Source organism: Capsicum annuum, chromosome 6, assembly GCF_002878395.1.
Source record: "Capsicum annuum cultivar UCD-10X-F1 chromosome 6, UCD10Xv1.1, whole genome shotgun sequence".
In the NCBI taxonomy this organism is placed as follows: Eukaryota; Viridiplantae; Streptophyta; class Magnoliopsida; order Solanales; family Solanaceae; genus Capsicum; species Capsicum annuum.
This window is the reverse complement of record NC_061116.1, coordinates 218,203,962-218,220,406: the sequence shown is the minus strand read 5'-3', so window position 1 is coordinate 218,220,406 and position 16,445 is coordinate 218,203,962. Positions and strand designations below refer to the sequence as shown.

At 35.8% G+C, this 16,445-nt stretch overlaps 1 protein-coding gene across 6 annotated transcripts; it reads right to left on the bottom strand.

The window, feature by feature from the left end:
* Positions 1-575: 575 nt before the first annotated feature.
* LOC107875711 (beta-glucosidase BoGH3B-like) lies at positions 576-6,316 on the bottom strand. Of its 6 annotated transcripts, none has more exons than XM_047414028.1 (10): positions 6,168-6,316; positions 5,688-5,936; positions 4,555-4,759; positions 3,804-3,894; positions 3,557-3,702; positions 3,114-3,387; positions 2,920-3,024; positions 2,568-2,750; positions 2,225-2,429; positions 576-1,255 (listed from the first exon to the last, which is right to left on the bottom strand). In XM_047414028.1, exons 2-10 carry the CDS (start codon positions 5,896-5,898, stop codon positions 771-773), a joined length of 1,905 nt encoding a protein of 634 aa, XP_047269984.1. In that variant the 5' UTR covers positions 5,899-5,936; positions 6,168-6,316; the 3' UTR covers positions 576-770. The 6 variants fall into 6 exon arrangements, with proteins under 6 accessions (XP_047269984.1, XP_047269987.1, XP_047269985.1 ...); XM_047414031.1 differs by having other exon boundaries at positions 3,114-3,357; positions 6,168-6,315; XM_047414029.1 differs by having other exon boundaries at positions 6,175-6,285.
* Between the last annotated feature and the right edge of the window lie 10,129 nt (positions 6,317-16,445).

Here is a 16,445-nt window from a genome sequence, read left to right as displayed (position 1 = left end):
ACATTTGGCAAAATTTTATGCAAACTTCTTTGCTTTATTATATATATAGATAGATTTTTAGTAGCTACCACTTACCATCTTACCTTTTTAGATATTGAAATAAATTTGGTAAGTTACCTATTTTTGTATTTGAAAAAGTAAAAACATCTAAATACTTATTTTCACTTTTTAAAACACTTCAAAATCCTTAAAAAAAGAAAAAAAAAAAAAAGGTATATATGGCCAAACACAACTGCAAGTCCAACTCGAAAAATTCCAAATAAAGTGATTTTTAATTTTTTTGGTTTTAATGGCCAAACGCCTACTAAAAGAATTATTGAACTGGCATCTATAATATAGCACTCCCTCCGTCTCATTTTATGTATTATCATTTCCTTTTTGGTTCGTCTCAAAAAAAATATATTTTTTCTTATTTGGTAACTATTTAAAGACATAATTCCACTTTTACCCATATTGGTCCCTCTTAATTAAAAAAAAAATAGTAGCACAATTTTTTATAAAGGATAATTTGGTAAATATCACCAAGTCTTGCCTTATTTCTTTAACATCATCCCGGTTAAAATGGGCATAGGCAGTAATAAAATCAAAATAAAGATTACATCAAGAATTGTTCGATACAAGGCTGGTAAAGTTGTATGGGCGGACATTTAAGGAACGACTTTTGAACCTTAAAATTTGGATTTTAATAGTAGTTTGGTATACTACAGTACATTACTGAACTACGAAAGGAAGAGATTTGAGCAGCAATTGGTAGTCCAGAGGGAGAGATTTTAGTTCTTGACAGGCTGAGTAGTGAGACCAAATCCAAAAGGAAACAAAGGATCATAATGTGGATCACCAACATTCATGGGCAGTTGATCAACCGACTTGAACCAAGTGCGCGCGAGTTTGCCTGTGAATCCATAGTCACCAAACAAAACATCAGCAACACCTTGGCCTTCACTTCCCGGGAGCCAAGCAGCCACGAGGGCGTCTATGTTGGCAAGATACGGATCAATCACAACAGGACGCCCAGAGATGACAATTACCAGACACTTCACAACCCCGCAGACATTGCGGATGGTGCTCGGACCAGGTTGAGCTATTGTAAGATTTGCACTATCGCCAAACATCTCTGCGTAGGGAGTCTCACCAACGACAACAATGGCATAGGAGAAGTGGTTGGACTTTACAAAGTTCATGTCTGGATTGTCGTGGTAGACCACTTGTGTAGATGGATGGACTGTATTTTTCACAGCATTTAAAATGGTGGTTCCTGTATGGGTCCAAACAAATATATATGAGAACTTCTTCAGTCTGATGCTACAAGAAATGATATTTCTCATTTACAATTTTTGACAATCACCGAGCATGACCTCTAAAACAGTAATCAAATATCGCATTAATCTTTACATGCAGCTTTATTAATAGGAGAGTAAAAGGGTTTAGATCATTCTTCAAACAATGCATAAGTTGCAACTGTTCTGGAAATCCGAAAGATATGGTCTAAAGTTTGTACAAGTGGCCAGGCAAATATCCAACTATCCAAGTGCTGCCAAGGCTGAAGCTATCAGAGCCTATTTAATTCACCTTCCCAGTTTACTCCATCCCGAGTTACATCATACTTCGCTACAGAAAAACTTTCACTATTAGATCTGTCATACTTCTTATGTATATAAATACTTCTTATGTATATACGACGAATGTTCTTTCACTGATGTGTTTTTGTTTTTTCGGGCACCTTTAAGGTATTGTTAATAAAAAATCTTTGCTTTAACATCAAAAAATAATAAAAGATAAGGCTATGCCATAACACTCTTGATGTCACCCTTAGACAAACTATCACACTCTCACCCATTTTTAACCAATATTTTAAATGTTTAACTTTTACTAATTCCAAACAACTGGTGATAACGTTCAAATAGCCATCTGATTAGAGTCAAATTGTCCGGTTATCACCTTGGCTGAAGCCACACGTACGAGTCTTACAGAATACTAAGGTGTTGAATAAATCAGTTGAATTTACTGTATACTACTCGCAGCGGGGTGAAAGTTTTGAGTTTTATTTGTATTTAGAAGTGTCATAGAAATAAAGACAGAAATCTATCACAAGCATATCAAGTTGCAAAGTGGGATCTCCCTAGTTCAAAAAAACTGATACTTAAGGTTTATGCAGCGACAAGATTTTGATACTCACTGGCACAAAGAACTATGAAGACTTCTATTGCAGATAACAGAAAGATACCTGTGGTAAGATCATTGCCTCCAATTCCCTGCCAACTCATAGTCCAGCCTCCACACTGGTAACCCAAATTGTCGGCGTGACTGCCAGCAACAAGTATCTTTGTCGCTTTTTTTGGAAGGGGAAGTAATGGCTGGCTAGCAATTTTTCCATTCTTCAATAGTACAAGTGATTTTCTTACTGCTTCTCTTGCTAACTCCCTGTGCTCCTACAAAAAGAATTTAAGTTGAAAATGAATGAACCGGGTCAAAAAAAGTCACATTCACCAGAACAGAAACTTATGATCTTGACAGAATTTTTCTCGTATTACACCTTTCATGATAATTTTTGTGCAAGAGGAAATTACCTGGCTTCCTAGTTGGTTTGCTAAGCTGAGATCAGCCAACGGGTTCTCGAAGAGACCCATGACAAACTTAACTCTTAATATTCTCTTAACTGCATCATCTATCCTGCTCATGGGAATGATATTTTTCCTTACTAGGGAAGCCAGATCATCAAGAAATTCAGTCAAGTTTTCCTGACCCATAATCTGCGATTGTAAAAACTAATTACATCAGGAAGTGAAAAGTGATTCCCACTTGAATAGATTAATGATGAGCTAATTGGTGTCGGGTGACAAGGTGACAAATTAGAAGGAAAATAACGAATAATTACATATTCTATGACGGACAATTTGGTTCTAATCCTTTAAGACTGACCATGTCGAGTCCAGCAAGAACTGCAGCTTGAATAGAGTATGAGTAATTTGCATGAGGTGGTTCAGTAATCTTGTCAATTGCCTCCCAATCTGATATGACAAAACCCTGAGATAAAGGTAGCAGAAAATGTGAGGATCAGCAATCTCCTCACTATATTTCGACCAATAGGACATAAAAGAGAGCTGCTCTTTTACTCTGAACTTGAGCTTTCCCTTGAGAAAGCCAGTGATTAGAGCTCGGTTTGCATGCATCCTCATGCCATTCCAGCTTGAGTAAGAGACCATAATTGTGGAAACTCCCTTTAAAACGGAATCAATATAGGCAGGGATGTGGATGTCAAATAGCCCATTCACACTGATAACAGTGTTATTTTGATCAATGCCCTTGGTAGTGCCACCATCGCCCACAAAGTGCTTCGCACAGGCTGCTACTTTTGTCCTTGAGCACATTAGATGCACAACCATGTCACTGGAGAGCATATACTAGTTCATAGACATAAAGGCTAAATATGGTTTGAGGACGTGCAATGAAATGAACAAATTACAGCTAGGTGAAAGTTCAATCACAATTCTTTGCAGTCAAATGAACTTTCAAGAGGTGTCAAAAAGAACAAAGATGCGAAAGACGAGATACGTACTTTCCTGCGACAAACGGAACACCCTTGGGGGAGTTAGCTGGAACATCTCCTTGTAAACCAGGAATGATCTCAGTCATTGTTTGAACAATTCTATGATCTTCACTGTAGCTTTCGTAGCACCGACCCCATCTTGGATCCCGGCAGACCTATGATAACAAGTATCAAGGAAAGACAAACAACCAGACCTATGATGAAAGATATCAAATAAAGACAATATGTAGACTGCATATAGTGTGATGGTACTCACTGCGATGCATGGTGCAAAAGTGTAAGGGATTCCTGTCGCTCTGACTTCAAGGGCAGTCGCGGCCCCAATCCGCTTCACAAGCTGTGGGTCTCTGTTGCAAAGATAAGATTATTCCAATTATCAGCAAATGAGATGAAAGAACTTCAAGAACAAACTGTAGAATAACCAACTAAAAAGTTAAATCTCTTTTATATCAACAAAACAACGCTTATTTGATTATGAACTTTCCAAATTCCCTGAAAATTACACTTACGGCATAATAAATTTCCAGCCAGACTCTTGAAGCCATGGATCCACCCTCATACCGGTCAGAAATGATAGATCGGGCAGGAAGTCTTAGCATCACCCCCATTTGTGCAAGTAAAATAGATCAAAGATTCAAAGACAAAATTCCAACACAAGATGTAATTCAACTTTCCTCAAGGGTCTGCTAGGAACTATTAAGGTTCAAATACTCATCTCGAAACTATTCCTGATGAGAGACTCTTGGAAATTTTTTAAATTAACATGTCAGCTATCTCTAAGCCCCTCCTCCCACGTTTATGCAAGTGATTTAAGGAATCCCCAACGTAGAACCAAATTGAGAAAAGAACAAACTTTCAAGCCCTATTGTATCCAAATATTTAAAGTATAGACTACTATCACAAGCCCTACCACATGTATGTTTCTTTGAATTTCACGTTTGTATAAACATTTCATGATTGTGGAAAGTGCTGCTGAAATGAATATGTGTAACTGTAATTTCCCTTACCTCGTAACTCCAAGGCCAACATTGTGTGGAAAAATTGTTGCTTTGTAGACATTGTTGTGGCCATGGATTGCATCAATTCCATAAATCATGGGAATACCAAGGCGCGTGGAAAGGGAACCCTTCTGCATCCCGTTTACCATCCTCACCCAGTCGGCAGCAGTAGCCTTTTGAACTGGTACACTTCCTCCACCACTCAGTACACTCCCTGCCACAATGAAATTATTCACACTTAACTAAAAGCATAAAAAAAGTCTCTCATTCAACCACCACGACGAAGGTGAATCCAAAATTTTAATTCCGTGAAAGCAGAGTAGTACCATTACACCTAATAATCTTCTCCAGCAATTGATACAAACTTTATACACATAATTAGAACAACTACGTCTCAATCCCAAGCAACCTAGGTCAGCTATATGAATCCTCACTGGCCATGTTTGTTCCATTTAAACTCATCTTGGTCCAAAATTATACAAACAAGAAATAAGAATCATTAGGGAGGGCATTTGGCCATGAATTTTTTTTTACTTTTTTCCGGAGTTAGAACTCTGAAAAGCACGTTTGGCCATAAAATTACTGAAAATTTCAGAATTCAACCATTTTCACTTTTTCAAGAATTTGAAAACACACAAAAAAAGTTGTGTTCACTTTTTTCGCTCTAAATTACTCACAAAAATTCAAAAATAACTCAAATTGGAAATCATGTCAAAACACAAACTCCAATTTTCAAAATCATTGTTCACTTTGAAAACAAAAACTACTTTTCTCAAATACTCACCATTTTCATGGCCAGACACCTTCTAGAAATCTCTACATTTTTCACTGACAAGTTTTACAACACATACATAACAACAACAACAACATACCCAGTGAAATCCCACAAGTAGGATCCAGAGAGAGCAGTGTGTACGCAGAGCTTACCGCTACCTCGTGAAAGTAGAGAATTTATACACATACAACAACAACAACAACAACAACAACAACATACCCAGTGATACACATACATATACATATTTTAAAAAAAGAAAAAAAAAAACTTCAAAAGTACGATTTTTTTAATTCATAAAATGATTTCTCCAAAAGGGTTTATGTAAAACCTCAAGTTTTTTTTTGTTTGTGTGTGTGTGAAAGCTTACCAATGAAGTACTTCTTCATGATTTGAGGTGAAGCAACGTGTCTTTCAATCTGAGTCATCTGACCAATTTTTTCTTCAAGACTCATTCTATTCATCAAGTCTCTTATTCTAACATTCAATGGCTGTTTTGGGTCCTTGTACTTCATGTAAACTGCTTCAGTACATACGCACAAAACCAGAAAACTCATCATTGTTACTGCAAATTTCCCCATTGTTAGTTTTCTTGCTGAGCTTTCTACTATTTGAGTATCTGCTTTAAAAAAAAAAAAAAAAAAAAAAAAGAGCTGAAATTAGTAGCTTTAACATAAATTACAAGAAACCATTAGTTCAAAATAAAAAAAAAATGAGAACTAGAAATAGATGAAAAATCAGAGGTATTCGAAGGAGTTCAACTTTCAAAGATTGGAACTCACTGCTACTGCAGCTCTAATGAGTACAAGTGTACAACATTTCAAATTAAAAAGAGAAATGGAGAAATTACTCCTCACTCTGTTTGTTTGCTTTTCTTTTCTTTTCTTTTTTTCCCAAGGTATCACAGCCAGCAGCCGCCGTAGGAAATTGGCCACACTATTTTGTTCCTAGCCCCTTTTGAATTAAAAAGTTAACAGTAATAATTTATTAGTTATCAAGCCTTTTTTTGAAATTAAAATTGGAGTTAAAGTTGAAATTGTATTTAACTTAGCAAGAGTGAAAATAAGTAAACACTTTTCTTAATCAAACGACTACTAAATACGTGCTCTTTTCATTCGTAATGACTTAACATGCTTATTAAAAACTTGATATAATATTTCCTCCATAAATGCAATTAAAATTATTTCTTTTATTTATTTTTACTTGCCATTAATATTTTAATTAAATTTTTATTTTTATTTATTATTTTAACTATCAAAAAAACTTTTTGAAATTTTATTCTTGATATTAATTATTTTTAAAATATAATATAAATTCTATCTAATAAAAATAATTTTTTTTGTTAATTAATATGTCAAATTAAAATTTAATTAAGTAAAAACGAAGAAAGAAAGTAGATTGTGGAGATCTTTGGGGGCGCATGTGCAGTTTTCCGCAAAATGGAACCCACCGCCCCACATTTCTTTTTTTGTTTTCCCAATGGAGTGCGGTGGGAAATGAATGATTTTTATTCGGTATTTGATATTTACGTTGAAGTCTGATTAAGAGTAGCTTCATACGCTGCACCACATCCTTTGATGATGGGGTTTTAGTTTTTGTTGCTGTCTCAGTATTTATTTATAATTTAAATACTTCCTTTGTCTTAAAAATTTATTTTGATTTTTATTTTATATAAAAATTTAAAAAACATGATTTAAATTAAAATTCTATTGAATTTATTAAAATATTTTTTAATATTATATATTTTACATATCTTATGAAAAAATGAAAAGTAAAAGCAAAATATTATTTTAAAAAAGAGGTCGAGGATACGTACGGTCCTACTGAGTACTGTGAATTAGTGAAAACGTATATTGCACCCCCTTCCAGTATAAGAATTGACATTTTGCCCCGAAATTTCAGTTTATACACACTTCATTCTGTAAAGATGTAATACATGTATGAAACTATATGTCTATACTAAATCACGTTTAAATTCCAACTTGTATAAAGTTATATTTAATTCTATGTGTGTCTAGTGTAAAACTAATTTAATTTTACTCACAAAACATTCTGAAAAATTTATGTTTTAAGATTAAAGAAGTTTTAATTTACTCTTTCTTTTTTATTTTGTTTCATCACCACTCGTTTATTATGTATATGTGAAAGGAGGTTGTGTAATTTAGTGATCAATGAAGTATGAACAATGATGAGGTTCATAATTTCTATCAAAGCTAGAATTGTTTAATTAAATTTCTTTTTATCGGTCTAAATCTTAGAATACAAAATATAATTTGATAAAAGTGTTGTTATTTTTTGTAATTTAATACTTAGGTATGCTACTTTATGTATTTTTTTCATAAAAAAATAACATCCATTTTGTTAAATTAATTGTGATAAGTGTAATTTTAAACGGCATCGTGATTATAGCCCACAAAGCATGTCAAGTATCACGAGTTTTGTTTAATTAAGGTTTTTTTTTTTTTAATGTTGAATTTAGAGTTATTTTTCTGTAAGAATTTAGAAGATCAAGTGAATTTTTGGCAAGATATTATTTATACTTTATATTTACTAAAAAAAAATGTTCTAGTTTATTCATTTTGGCCTAATATTCTTTTGGCGTGTGACATACTGATGACATTGGTGAATGGAGGCACAATTTCATTGGAAGGACTTTAGGTGATCCAAAAAACACAGTAATGCTTCATGAATGGCCAAAGTATATTTTTCAATACTATTGGCTTCTTATGATAATGATTATGGTGGCTAAATGAAGCTTCTTCAAAAATTTTCTGACATTTGAACTATATGTCAAAAATCAAGTATATGAATCAATTAACTTTTTAAAAGAGTATTTCCATCATACACACACAAAAAAAGAAAAAAAAAAATTGATGATAAACTTCATGCTTAAACGGTTGCTGAATAGTTGAAGGGAAAAAGTTTAATGTAAGTAGTTTTAGTATTTAATTCAAAGATCACTTTTTTTAATCTGAAAAGTTATTTATATTCTGATATTCCACTCAAAAGATTCACATGCCAAAAAGTGATATATTCCCCTACTTTTATTTACACGTCACTTGATTATTAACCCAAAATTTAAAAAATAATAATAAATAAATAATTTCAATTCATTTAACTAAAAAACGTGTTAGTTTCTTCCTTAACCAAAGGCCTCGAGTTAGAGTTTTGGATATAAAAAAATCTTTTGTACGGAGCGCTACCCCAAATAAACCCTATCCGGCGCGAATTCGAATTAGTCGAGCTCCAATACAGGTACCCGAGCATCATAGGGGAAATCAAAAGAAAAAACTAAAAAAAAAAACTGCTATAGTTGGCTAGTAACTGATACGTAAACTTCTTATATGAAAAACTTTATCACACTCAATTGGTGAAGGGGTCGTATTAGAAAGAGATGGTGGTCTTACTTTCATAAGCCCCTGAACGAAGAAAGGGATACTAGCATTGTGTTGGGGGATTTGGAACATACTGAGAGGTTTCGCGATAATGGTTATTGCAGGCGCATTAAGATTAAAGGGGTTAAGGGGGCTACTCATAGGATGCGTAGAGGTAGAGCGACGGGGACAAATGAGATTTCGGTGGATTTTTGAAAGTGCACAGGAGGGGCAGGTATGAAGTGGTTGACTCGGTTGGTTAACATAATTTTCAAAATGATCAGGATGCCTGAAGCTTGGAGGTGGAGTAAGATGATTTTGTTGTATAAGAATAAGGGCGACATTCAGGATTGCAACAATTATAGGGGTATCAAGTTGTTGAGTCACACTATAAACGTTTGAGAGAGGGTGGTGGGATTGAGGTTGCGGACGATTGTTACTATTTCTGAAAATCAGTTTAGGTTTATGCCAAGGCACTCGACTACTTAAGTCATCCATCTCGTCAGGAGACTGGTAGAGGCGTAGAGCAGTATAGTGATACGAGAATAATCACGGAAATAAACTTATGTGGGTGTGCATTGAAAGCAACCAAGTGTATGTGCAAGAGAAGTGTAATTAAAGGCTAAAATACACACCAAAACAGCCCACTCTATACACTAGAGGAGCAGCCTATTCTCGAAGGGCCTTTTTAGTCATTTTAACTTCTATTTGTTTTGTAATATATAAGAACGTGTTTGGGTTTATTCACTCAGTTTTTGAATGTTGAAAATGGTAGAACACACTTGAAACCCTCAAGTTCTCTCTCTTGTGAGGCTTGGCCGAAACTAGGTTACAACATTAGGGTGGAATCTCTTTTGTTGTTTGTTTGCTTGGAACTTGGGGTGCTTGAAGGATTGAGGTCATCCCTTGTGTCTCTTTGAAGAGTTTAGGTGTTCCTACTATCATCATTAAGGGTCTTTGTGTGTCATCTACACTTAAGTTCTTAGTCATTATAGTAGTTTATGTCTCACTATCTATTCCTTTGTCTTTTGTAATCTTGTAACATTATATCTTGTTGTTGTGGAATCCGAATCTAGTTATTCTTGTTGTCATCTTGTTTATCTCGTTATTGTTGTGTTGTTGGCTGTTTTGGGGTGTCAAATACACCCTTGTTTCTTGTATTCTCTTTATACTTGTCGAATCCGAGTGAGGTCCCCTTTTGGTCCACGTTTTTTCTTGAATTTGTGGACTGTTTGGGGTATGTTTTGTGTTTTCCCTTGTTTTTCTTGTTTTGTGGGAATTGTACAAAGTCAAGCCTTGCCTTTTGAAGATTAGACTTAAAGGAGATTCAAGACATATACTTTCCCTCCAAAACCAGTTGTTTCCATTACATAGTAACTAAAGTTTGTAAACTTCAACTAGTGACTACTTGTGGGGCCGTGACCAATAATGTGCTGCCACGTCACCCAAGTTACTGTTCATACAAAAATTTTAAGCTCAAATTGTGATCTTTTAGTTTCATTTTGTTGTCTCATTAGTTTCGTTTGTTGATTCCAATACTAACTTACAAACTAGTGACAATTTACTAGATTGTGCGTTGGTTTTGAAACCATTTTTTTCGTGTTTATGTTCCTTTGTGTATTTTTATTCTTTTGAGTCATTGTACACACTCGGTTCACCTCTCAATGTCTCACGGATTATAAGCAAACTTACAATAATTGTGAGATCAAAAGTGAGAAAATCCGAGGGACAATGGATTAAAGAGAGAGTGTGAGGACCATTCTTGAACAACTAACTTGTTTATTGTTTTGTAGGTAACTTCTTGGGTACAATGGACAACAATGATCTTGGTGCTATCTTGGAAAGACTTGAAACTATCAACCGAGGAATGGAAAGTATGCTCACAACTATGTCCTCAATCCAAGGAGAGATGTCTACTATGAATGAGAAGTTGGATCGAATGGAGAGTCGAAGGAACTCTTGTGCTTCTACCCCTCGACTCCATGTTTCCTCAAGTGGTCATGACCAAATCCCTTCCATCACCATTGCCCCCGAGACTTTGCCTTCAAAAGTCAACCCTCCAAGTTCACTACAAAATGCCATGAGCCAAGTTACTAATTACCTTCAAAATCGAGAACAAGGTAGATCACTTCTCCCGCAAGTTGATCAAGTCCCACAAGAAGGACTTAGATGCCCATTTCCTCCCATCCAAGCTCCATAACCGAAGCTCCACATTACCAAAATAGCCCCCTCAACCAAAACTCCACTTCCCCAAAACTGATATGTCCATATAGAGAAGTATGGAAGAAAGGGATACGAAGTATATGGAGTCTATGATGATGCTTATATGATGGAAGAAGACTTGAGTTGGATAAGATTGAAGTCAAGTCTCAAGATTGAGAGGAAGCCTAGGTTCAAAATGAAGATGTTGGCCGAGACTTGTTCATATTGAGCTCTCGGGTTCTTCATATTTTGCGGACTATTTTGAGTGCTTTTTTTTAAGTGGCCAATTAAACGAAGTGAAGCCGTGAATTTGTGGGAAAATTCTTCTCAAGATTGAGAGGATGATACGAGAATAATCACGAAAATGGACTTATGTGGGTATGCATTGAAAGCAACCAAGTGTATGTACAAGGGAAGTGTAATTAAAGGTTCAAATACACACCAAAACAGCCCACTCCATACACTAGAGGGGTAACCTATTCTTGAAGGGCCTTTTTGGTCATTTTAACTTCTACTTGTTTTGTAATATCTAAGGAATATGTTAGGGTTTATTCACTCAGTTTTTGAATGTTGAAAATGGTAGAACACACTTGAAACCCTCAAGTTCTCTCTCTTGTGAGGCTTGGCCGAAACTAGGTTACAACATTAGGGTGAAATCTCTTTTGTTTTTTGTTTGCTTGGAACTTGGGGTACTTGAAGGATTGAGGTCCTCTCTTGTGTCTCTTTAAAGAGCGTAGGTGTTCCTACTATCTGTAACACCCCGTACTTAATTGCGTGCATTAGTCATTGTTATATGTGTTGGAGTATATGTATTGATCCTAAGTTAGGTATATATGAGTTTAAGTATGAGTATTGATTATTTTGAGATGGTTTCAAGTGTATAGTTTGATTATATGTGTATAGGAATCGACTTTATTTATACCGGAATTTTCCCGTCGATGGTTCCATACGAAGGTTATTGAATAAGCTTTCCAACGATATAAAGATTTCCAAAAACGGATAAGTTTCGGATATAAGCGAGCTCGTTCGAAACTTTAAAACGGTGGCCGGGATGTGAACAGTAAATGTGCAGGAAAACTACTGAGGCCTGCCAGTTTTTTGGGTCAACTTTGAACGATCATAACTCCCTCAATATAATGAATTGGGAGGGCTACCACATATCAAAAGAAATATCTCTGAGTCTTCTTTCCAATGCAATTGGTTTCATCCAAATCTAACATCTGAGTAAGGAGTTATACTCGTTTTACTTCAGCCTCTCAAAACAGATTTTTAGGGTCAACTTCAAACGATCATAACTACTTGTACAGGACGAACTGGGTGGATTAATTTATATGAAATGAAATACCTTTGAATTATCTTTCTAACGATACCAATTTCACCCAAATCCGATATCGGAGCAAAGAGTTATGGCCGATTTACTTTAGCCTATCAAAACAGTCCACCATGGACAGATTCGGATTTACTTAAATTTTTAAGGGCAATATGGTCATTTTCCATCACCTTATGGACGAAAATTGGTCATTATATACATATAATTAGTCTCATATCCATCAATTATCATCAAGTTATTGAAACTAAGAAACCCTAGCCAAATTTCAACTCCAATTATCTTGTGATTCAACCGTAGAAAATCCAAATTGATTCCGTAGTTGTGTTCACCGTCTCAAGGGCTTCGAGAAGCACCCTTTATTTGTGCCAACAGGACTTCGAAATCAAAAGGGTCATTTTTTTTGGTAAGGATGTAAATTATGTTGGTGTTATTTATATGGATATGTATATATATGCATGTGAGCATAAGAAGTATGTTATTTGATTGTTGTTGAAAGATGATTGGAAATGATGTTGGATTATTCTTGTGCATGGTTGGATTATGTTAAATTGTGAAGGAATTTGGGGTGATGATGTAGTATTGATGATGTGGTATTGAAATGATGATTATATATATATACACACATAAACCTATTGTTCAAGTTGGTTTTTGGAATGTTTTGCAAATATTGGTAGTATGGAATTATGGAAGAGAATTGTGGTGTTGGGTTGCTAATACTAGATGCCAAACATTTCATTGTAGATAAGTGATTTGTAAAGGCGGGAAGTTGTGTTGAATTGGTATCTGAATCTACAACGAGGTATGTAAAGCATACTCTAACAATGTTCTTTGGCATGAAAACACCAATGTTCCATCAAGTAAGATTCCGAGGTTGTCCAAAAACATGTATTGTTCTACGTTACCAACGAAGTTGTTTCCATTCTATAAAGTGTCAAAATGTTTCATTGATATACCAAAAGGCTCCTATTTCATTGTTGTGATATTGATGATTCTGAAACACATTGTTGATGTACCAATGAGTCTTTATTACATCGTTATTGTATAGAAGGTCTATTACTTGGTTCCTATTGATGTATCATTGTTTCAAAGTATCAAAAATGTGGTGGCGACCGAAATAACAATCTCAAAGATTAATTGAACTAAGTGATGGAAGTTCTCTCTTATCGGGTGGTATCCCAGGGGCATAAGCCTAGCATGGGTCGATCCCTATTTATGTGTTTATGGGTGGTATCCCAGGGGCATAAGCCTAGCATGGGTCGATCCCAGTTGATATGTACTGGAGGCATCCTAATGGTCACAGTACAGTACAGTAATGATTACAAAGACGATAAGAACGAAGGTAAAGTGATTGAATAAATACAATGTACAGGTTGTCACAAGTTCTAGTAAGTGTGGTCCACTCCTATTACGACTTATTCACTTGTTTCTGATTTCTATTAAGCTCCTATATCATATGTGATTATTTACAGCTTTACATACTCAGTACATATTTCGTACTGACGTCCCTCACGGGGGACCTGCATTTCATGCTGCAGGCACAGGTACCTCAGCTCATACACCGCACAAGTAGGAGCCAGGTCATACAGCTATTGTTGGTGAGCTCCAGTTTGCTTCGGAGCTTTCCGAGTCGGTTCCTTATGTTTTGTTATTGAACATGAGTCATGTGTGGGCAGGGGTTTGTCCCGACCCTAGTTATGTCATGTATATCCTAGAGGCTTTGTAGACATAAGGAAGGGTAAAGTCATGGAAGTTTATATAGTGATGTTATATCTGTATATGTGGTGGCCCCGACGGCCAAGTATTATATATATATATATATTTGCGCGTGTTGTGCTGATACAGGTAATTAGACCTTTCTATATGCAATGAAGTGCTGTCCAATTTTTTTGGTGACATGTAAGTGAAAGTACAGGTATTTGAACGGGTTCTCCCGAGCCTTCTCGGCTTCGGGTGCCAGTCCGGCCCGATGGGATTTTGGGGCTTGACACTATCATCATTAAGGGTCTTTGTGTGTCATTTACACTTAGGTTCTTAGTCATTATTGTAGTTTATGTCTCACTATTTATCCATTTGTCTTTTGTAATTTTGTAACATTATATCTTGTTGTTGTGGAATCTGAATCTGGTTATTCTTGTTGTCATCTTGTTTATCTCATTATTGTTGTGTTGCTGGCTGTTTTTGAGTGTCAAATACACCCTTGTTTCTTGTATTCTTGTTATACTTGTCGAATCCGAGTGAGGTCCCCTTTTGGTCCACGTTTTTTCTTGAATTTGTGAATTGTTTGGGGTATGTTTTGTGCTTTCCCTTGTTTGTCTTGTATCATGTAGACACGTAATTTTATCCCTCCTCGAAAGCATTTTCACCCTTTTTTTACCTTCGTCTTACTGTGTGCCCTCACCCATGTGATTATATCCCACACAAAAAAAAAAATCCCTAACAAACTACCTAACAAATTTTATCCTATCCTAACCCCCTTTACACCTTATCCTAACAACCTACCCTACCCCACACCCCTATACCCATGTGATCTCACCTCACCCCGTGACATTTTTTGGCCTCACCTAATAGATCAAAAAGGGAGGGGCCCACTTGCAATGCTTTGGAATTTTTCTTTTGCAATTCATTAAGAACAAAAAGGGGAGGGGACCACAGGGAAAGAGATATATTCACACACATACAGGAGGACGGATGCACATATACGCACAAAATACCTCAGCCTCTCCATTTTTTACAAAAACATACACTGATCTCACCATATCTGCACACACATATCATCTTCTCCACAATAGACTATACAATCAGAACACACTAAACATAGATATCCCACATACAGAAGAACACATAAAGCATAAAAATGAAGCAACAAATGGAATAACAGAGAAATGAAGAGAGAGAATAGTAAGATCGTGAGAGACGGACAGAGAGATGAGAGAGAGGATAGCAGAGAACCAATGACGAGATAAAGATTAGATCCAAACGGGAGAAAAACCAGTGACCCCGTTATTGCTGCTGTTTTGGCGGCGTCTCGCTGTAAAACGTCGCTGGTTGCTCCTAAATTCACCAAAATCCAACCCGTACATGTCAAAACTCATCGGAAATCTTAAAATTTGACAAAAACTCCGTTTCTCCATCACTGTTTGATCTTACCAGAGCTCCGACTAAACCGATACAGTCAATCCAAGCGCAACTTCAGTGAAACCCGTTTAAGTTAGTATGAAATTCATGATTTGGGGTTTGCATTGATGAGTCTTCTACTGGTTTAAGTCTGTTTTGGCTGAAGTCGTTACCGAGTTTGGTGTTGTTGAGGTTCTGCTCGTTGGTCGAGGTTCAATTCACGAATTCGGAGTGCAAATTTCTTCTTCTCATTCAAATAATATTTGAGTTTGAAAGCTTCATTTGAGGTCCAATTTTCTTATCTCTCTCTTTATTTTGATTTCGATGTGATTGTGGATGTGATTCGATGCCTTTGACTATTTGTTTGAATGATTTGGGTGATGTTATTCTCAATTGTATGTGATGAGAATATGAACGTGAGTTTGTATTGAAAAGGAATTTGGGGGGTGGGATTAAGAAATTGATAAAAGTTGAACGTAGATTAATTTTTGTTTTGATGTTCTTTTGTTTAATTCTGTATAAGTATGAATGTGATAGATTTATGCCTTGTTGAAATGGATAGGCAATATAAGTTCGAGTAGGCAAAAATTTAGGAATGATATTTTGGTTGAATGTTGGAATGTGTGTGTGAATGTTTCTTTCTAGTTTATTGTATTTAATACAAATGTATTCATTTGGTCGGGGAATACCCCGAGACACATTGTATTTATTCACCAGAGAATGCCCCGACGTATCATGTTGGCGAAGGCGGATCGTGATCAAGGTCCGAGGCATCGGGTAAATCCGGGGAGCGTAGTTAGGATTAGTACAGGTTAGATAGGATTTATTTTCATATTTTTTTTATTTATTTTATTTTATTTTTGGGACTGTATAATCGTACTGAACATTATATTTTTGGGGATTAATCTTGGTTTGTGTTTATTTGTTTGATTGTTGTGTGTTTATGTGGTTTATACATTCTTAGTGTCAAAAGTAGCCGATACGCTCTATCAAGCGACTGTGGTCGAACCACGTGATCGAGAGGTACCTAACACCTTCCCCTCGATCTACAGAATTCCTTCGCCGGAATCTCTGTTCGCAAACCAGTTTAAAGAGTCAAATGATTTTG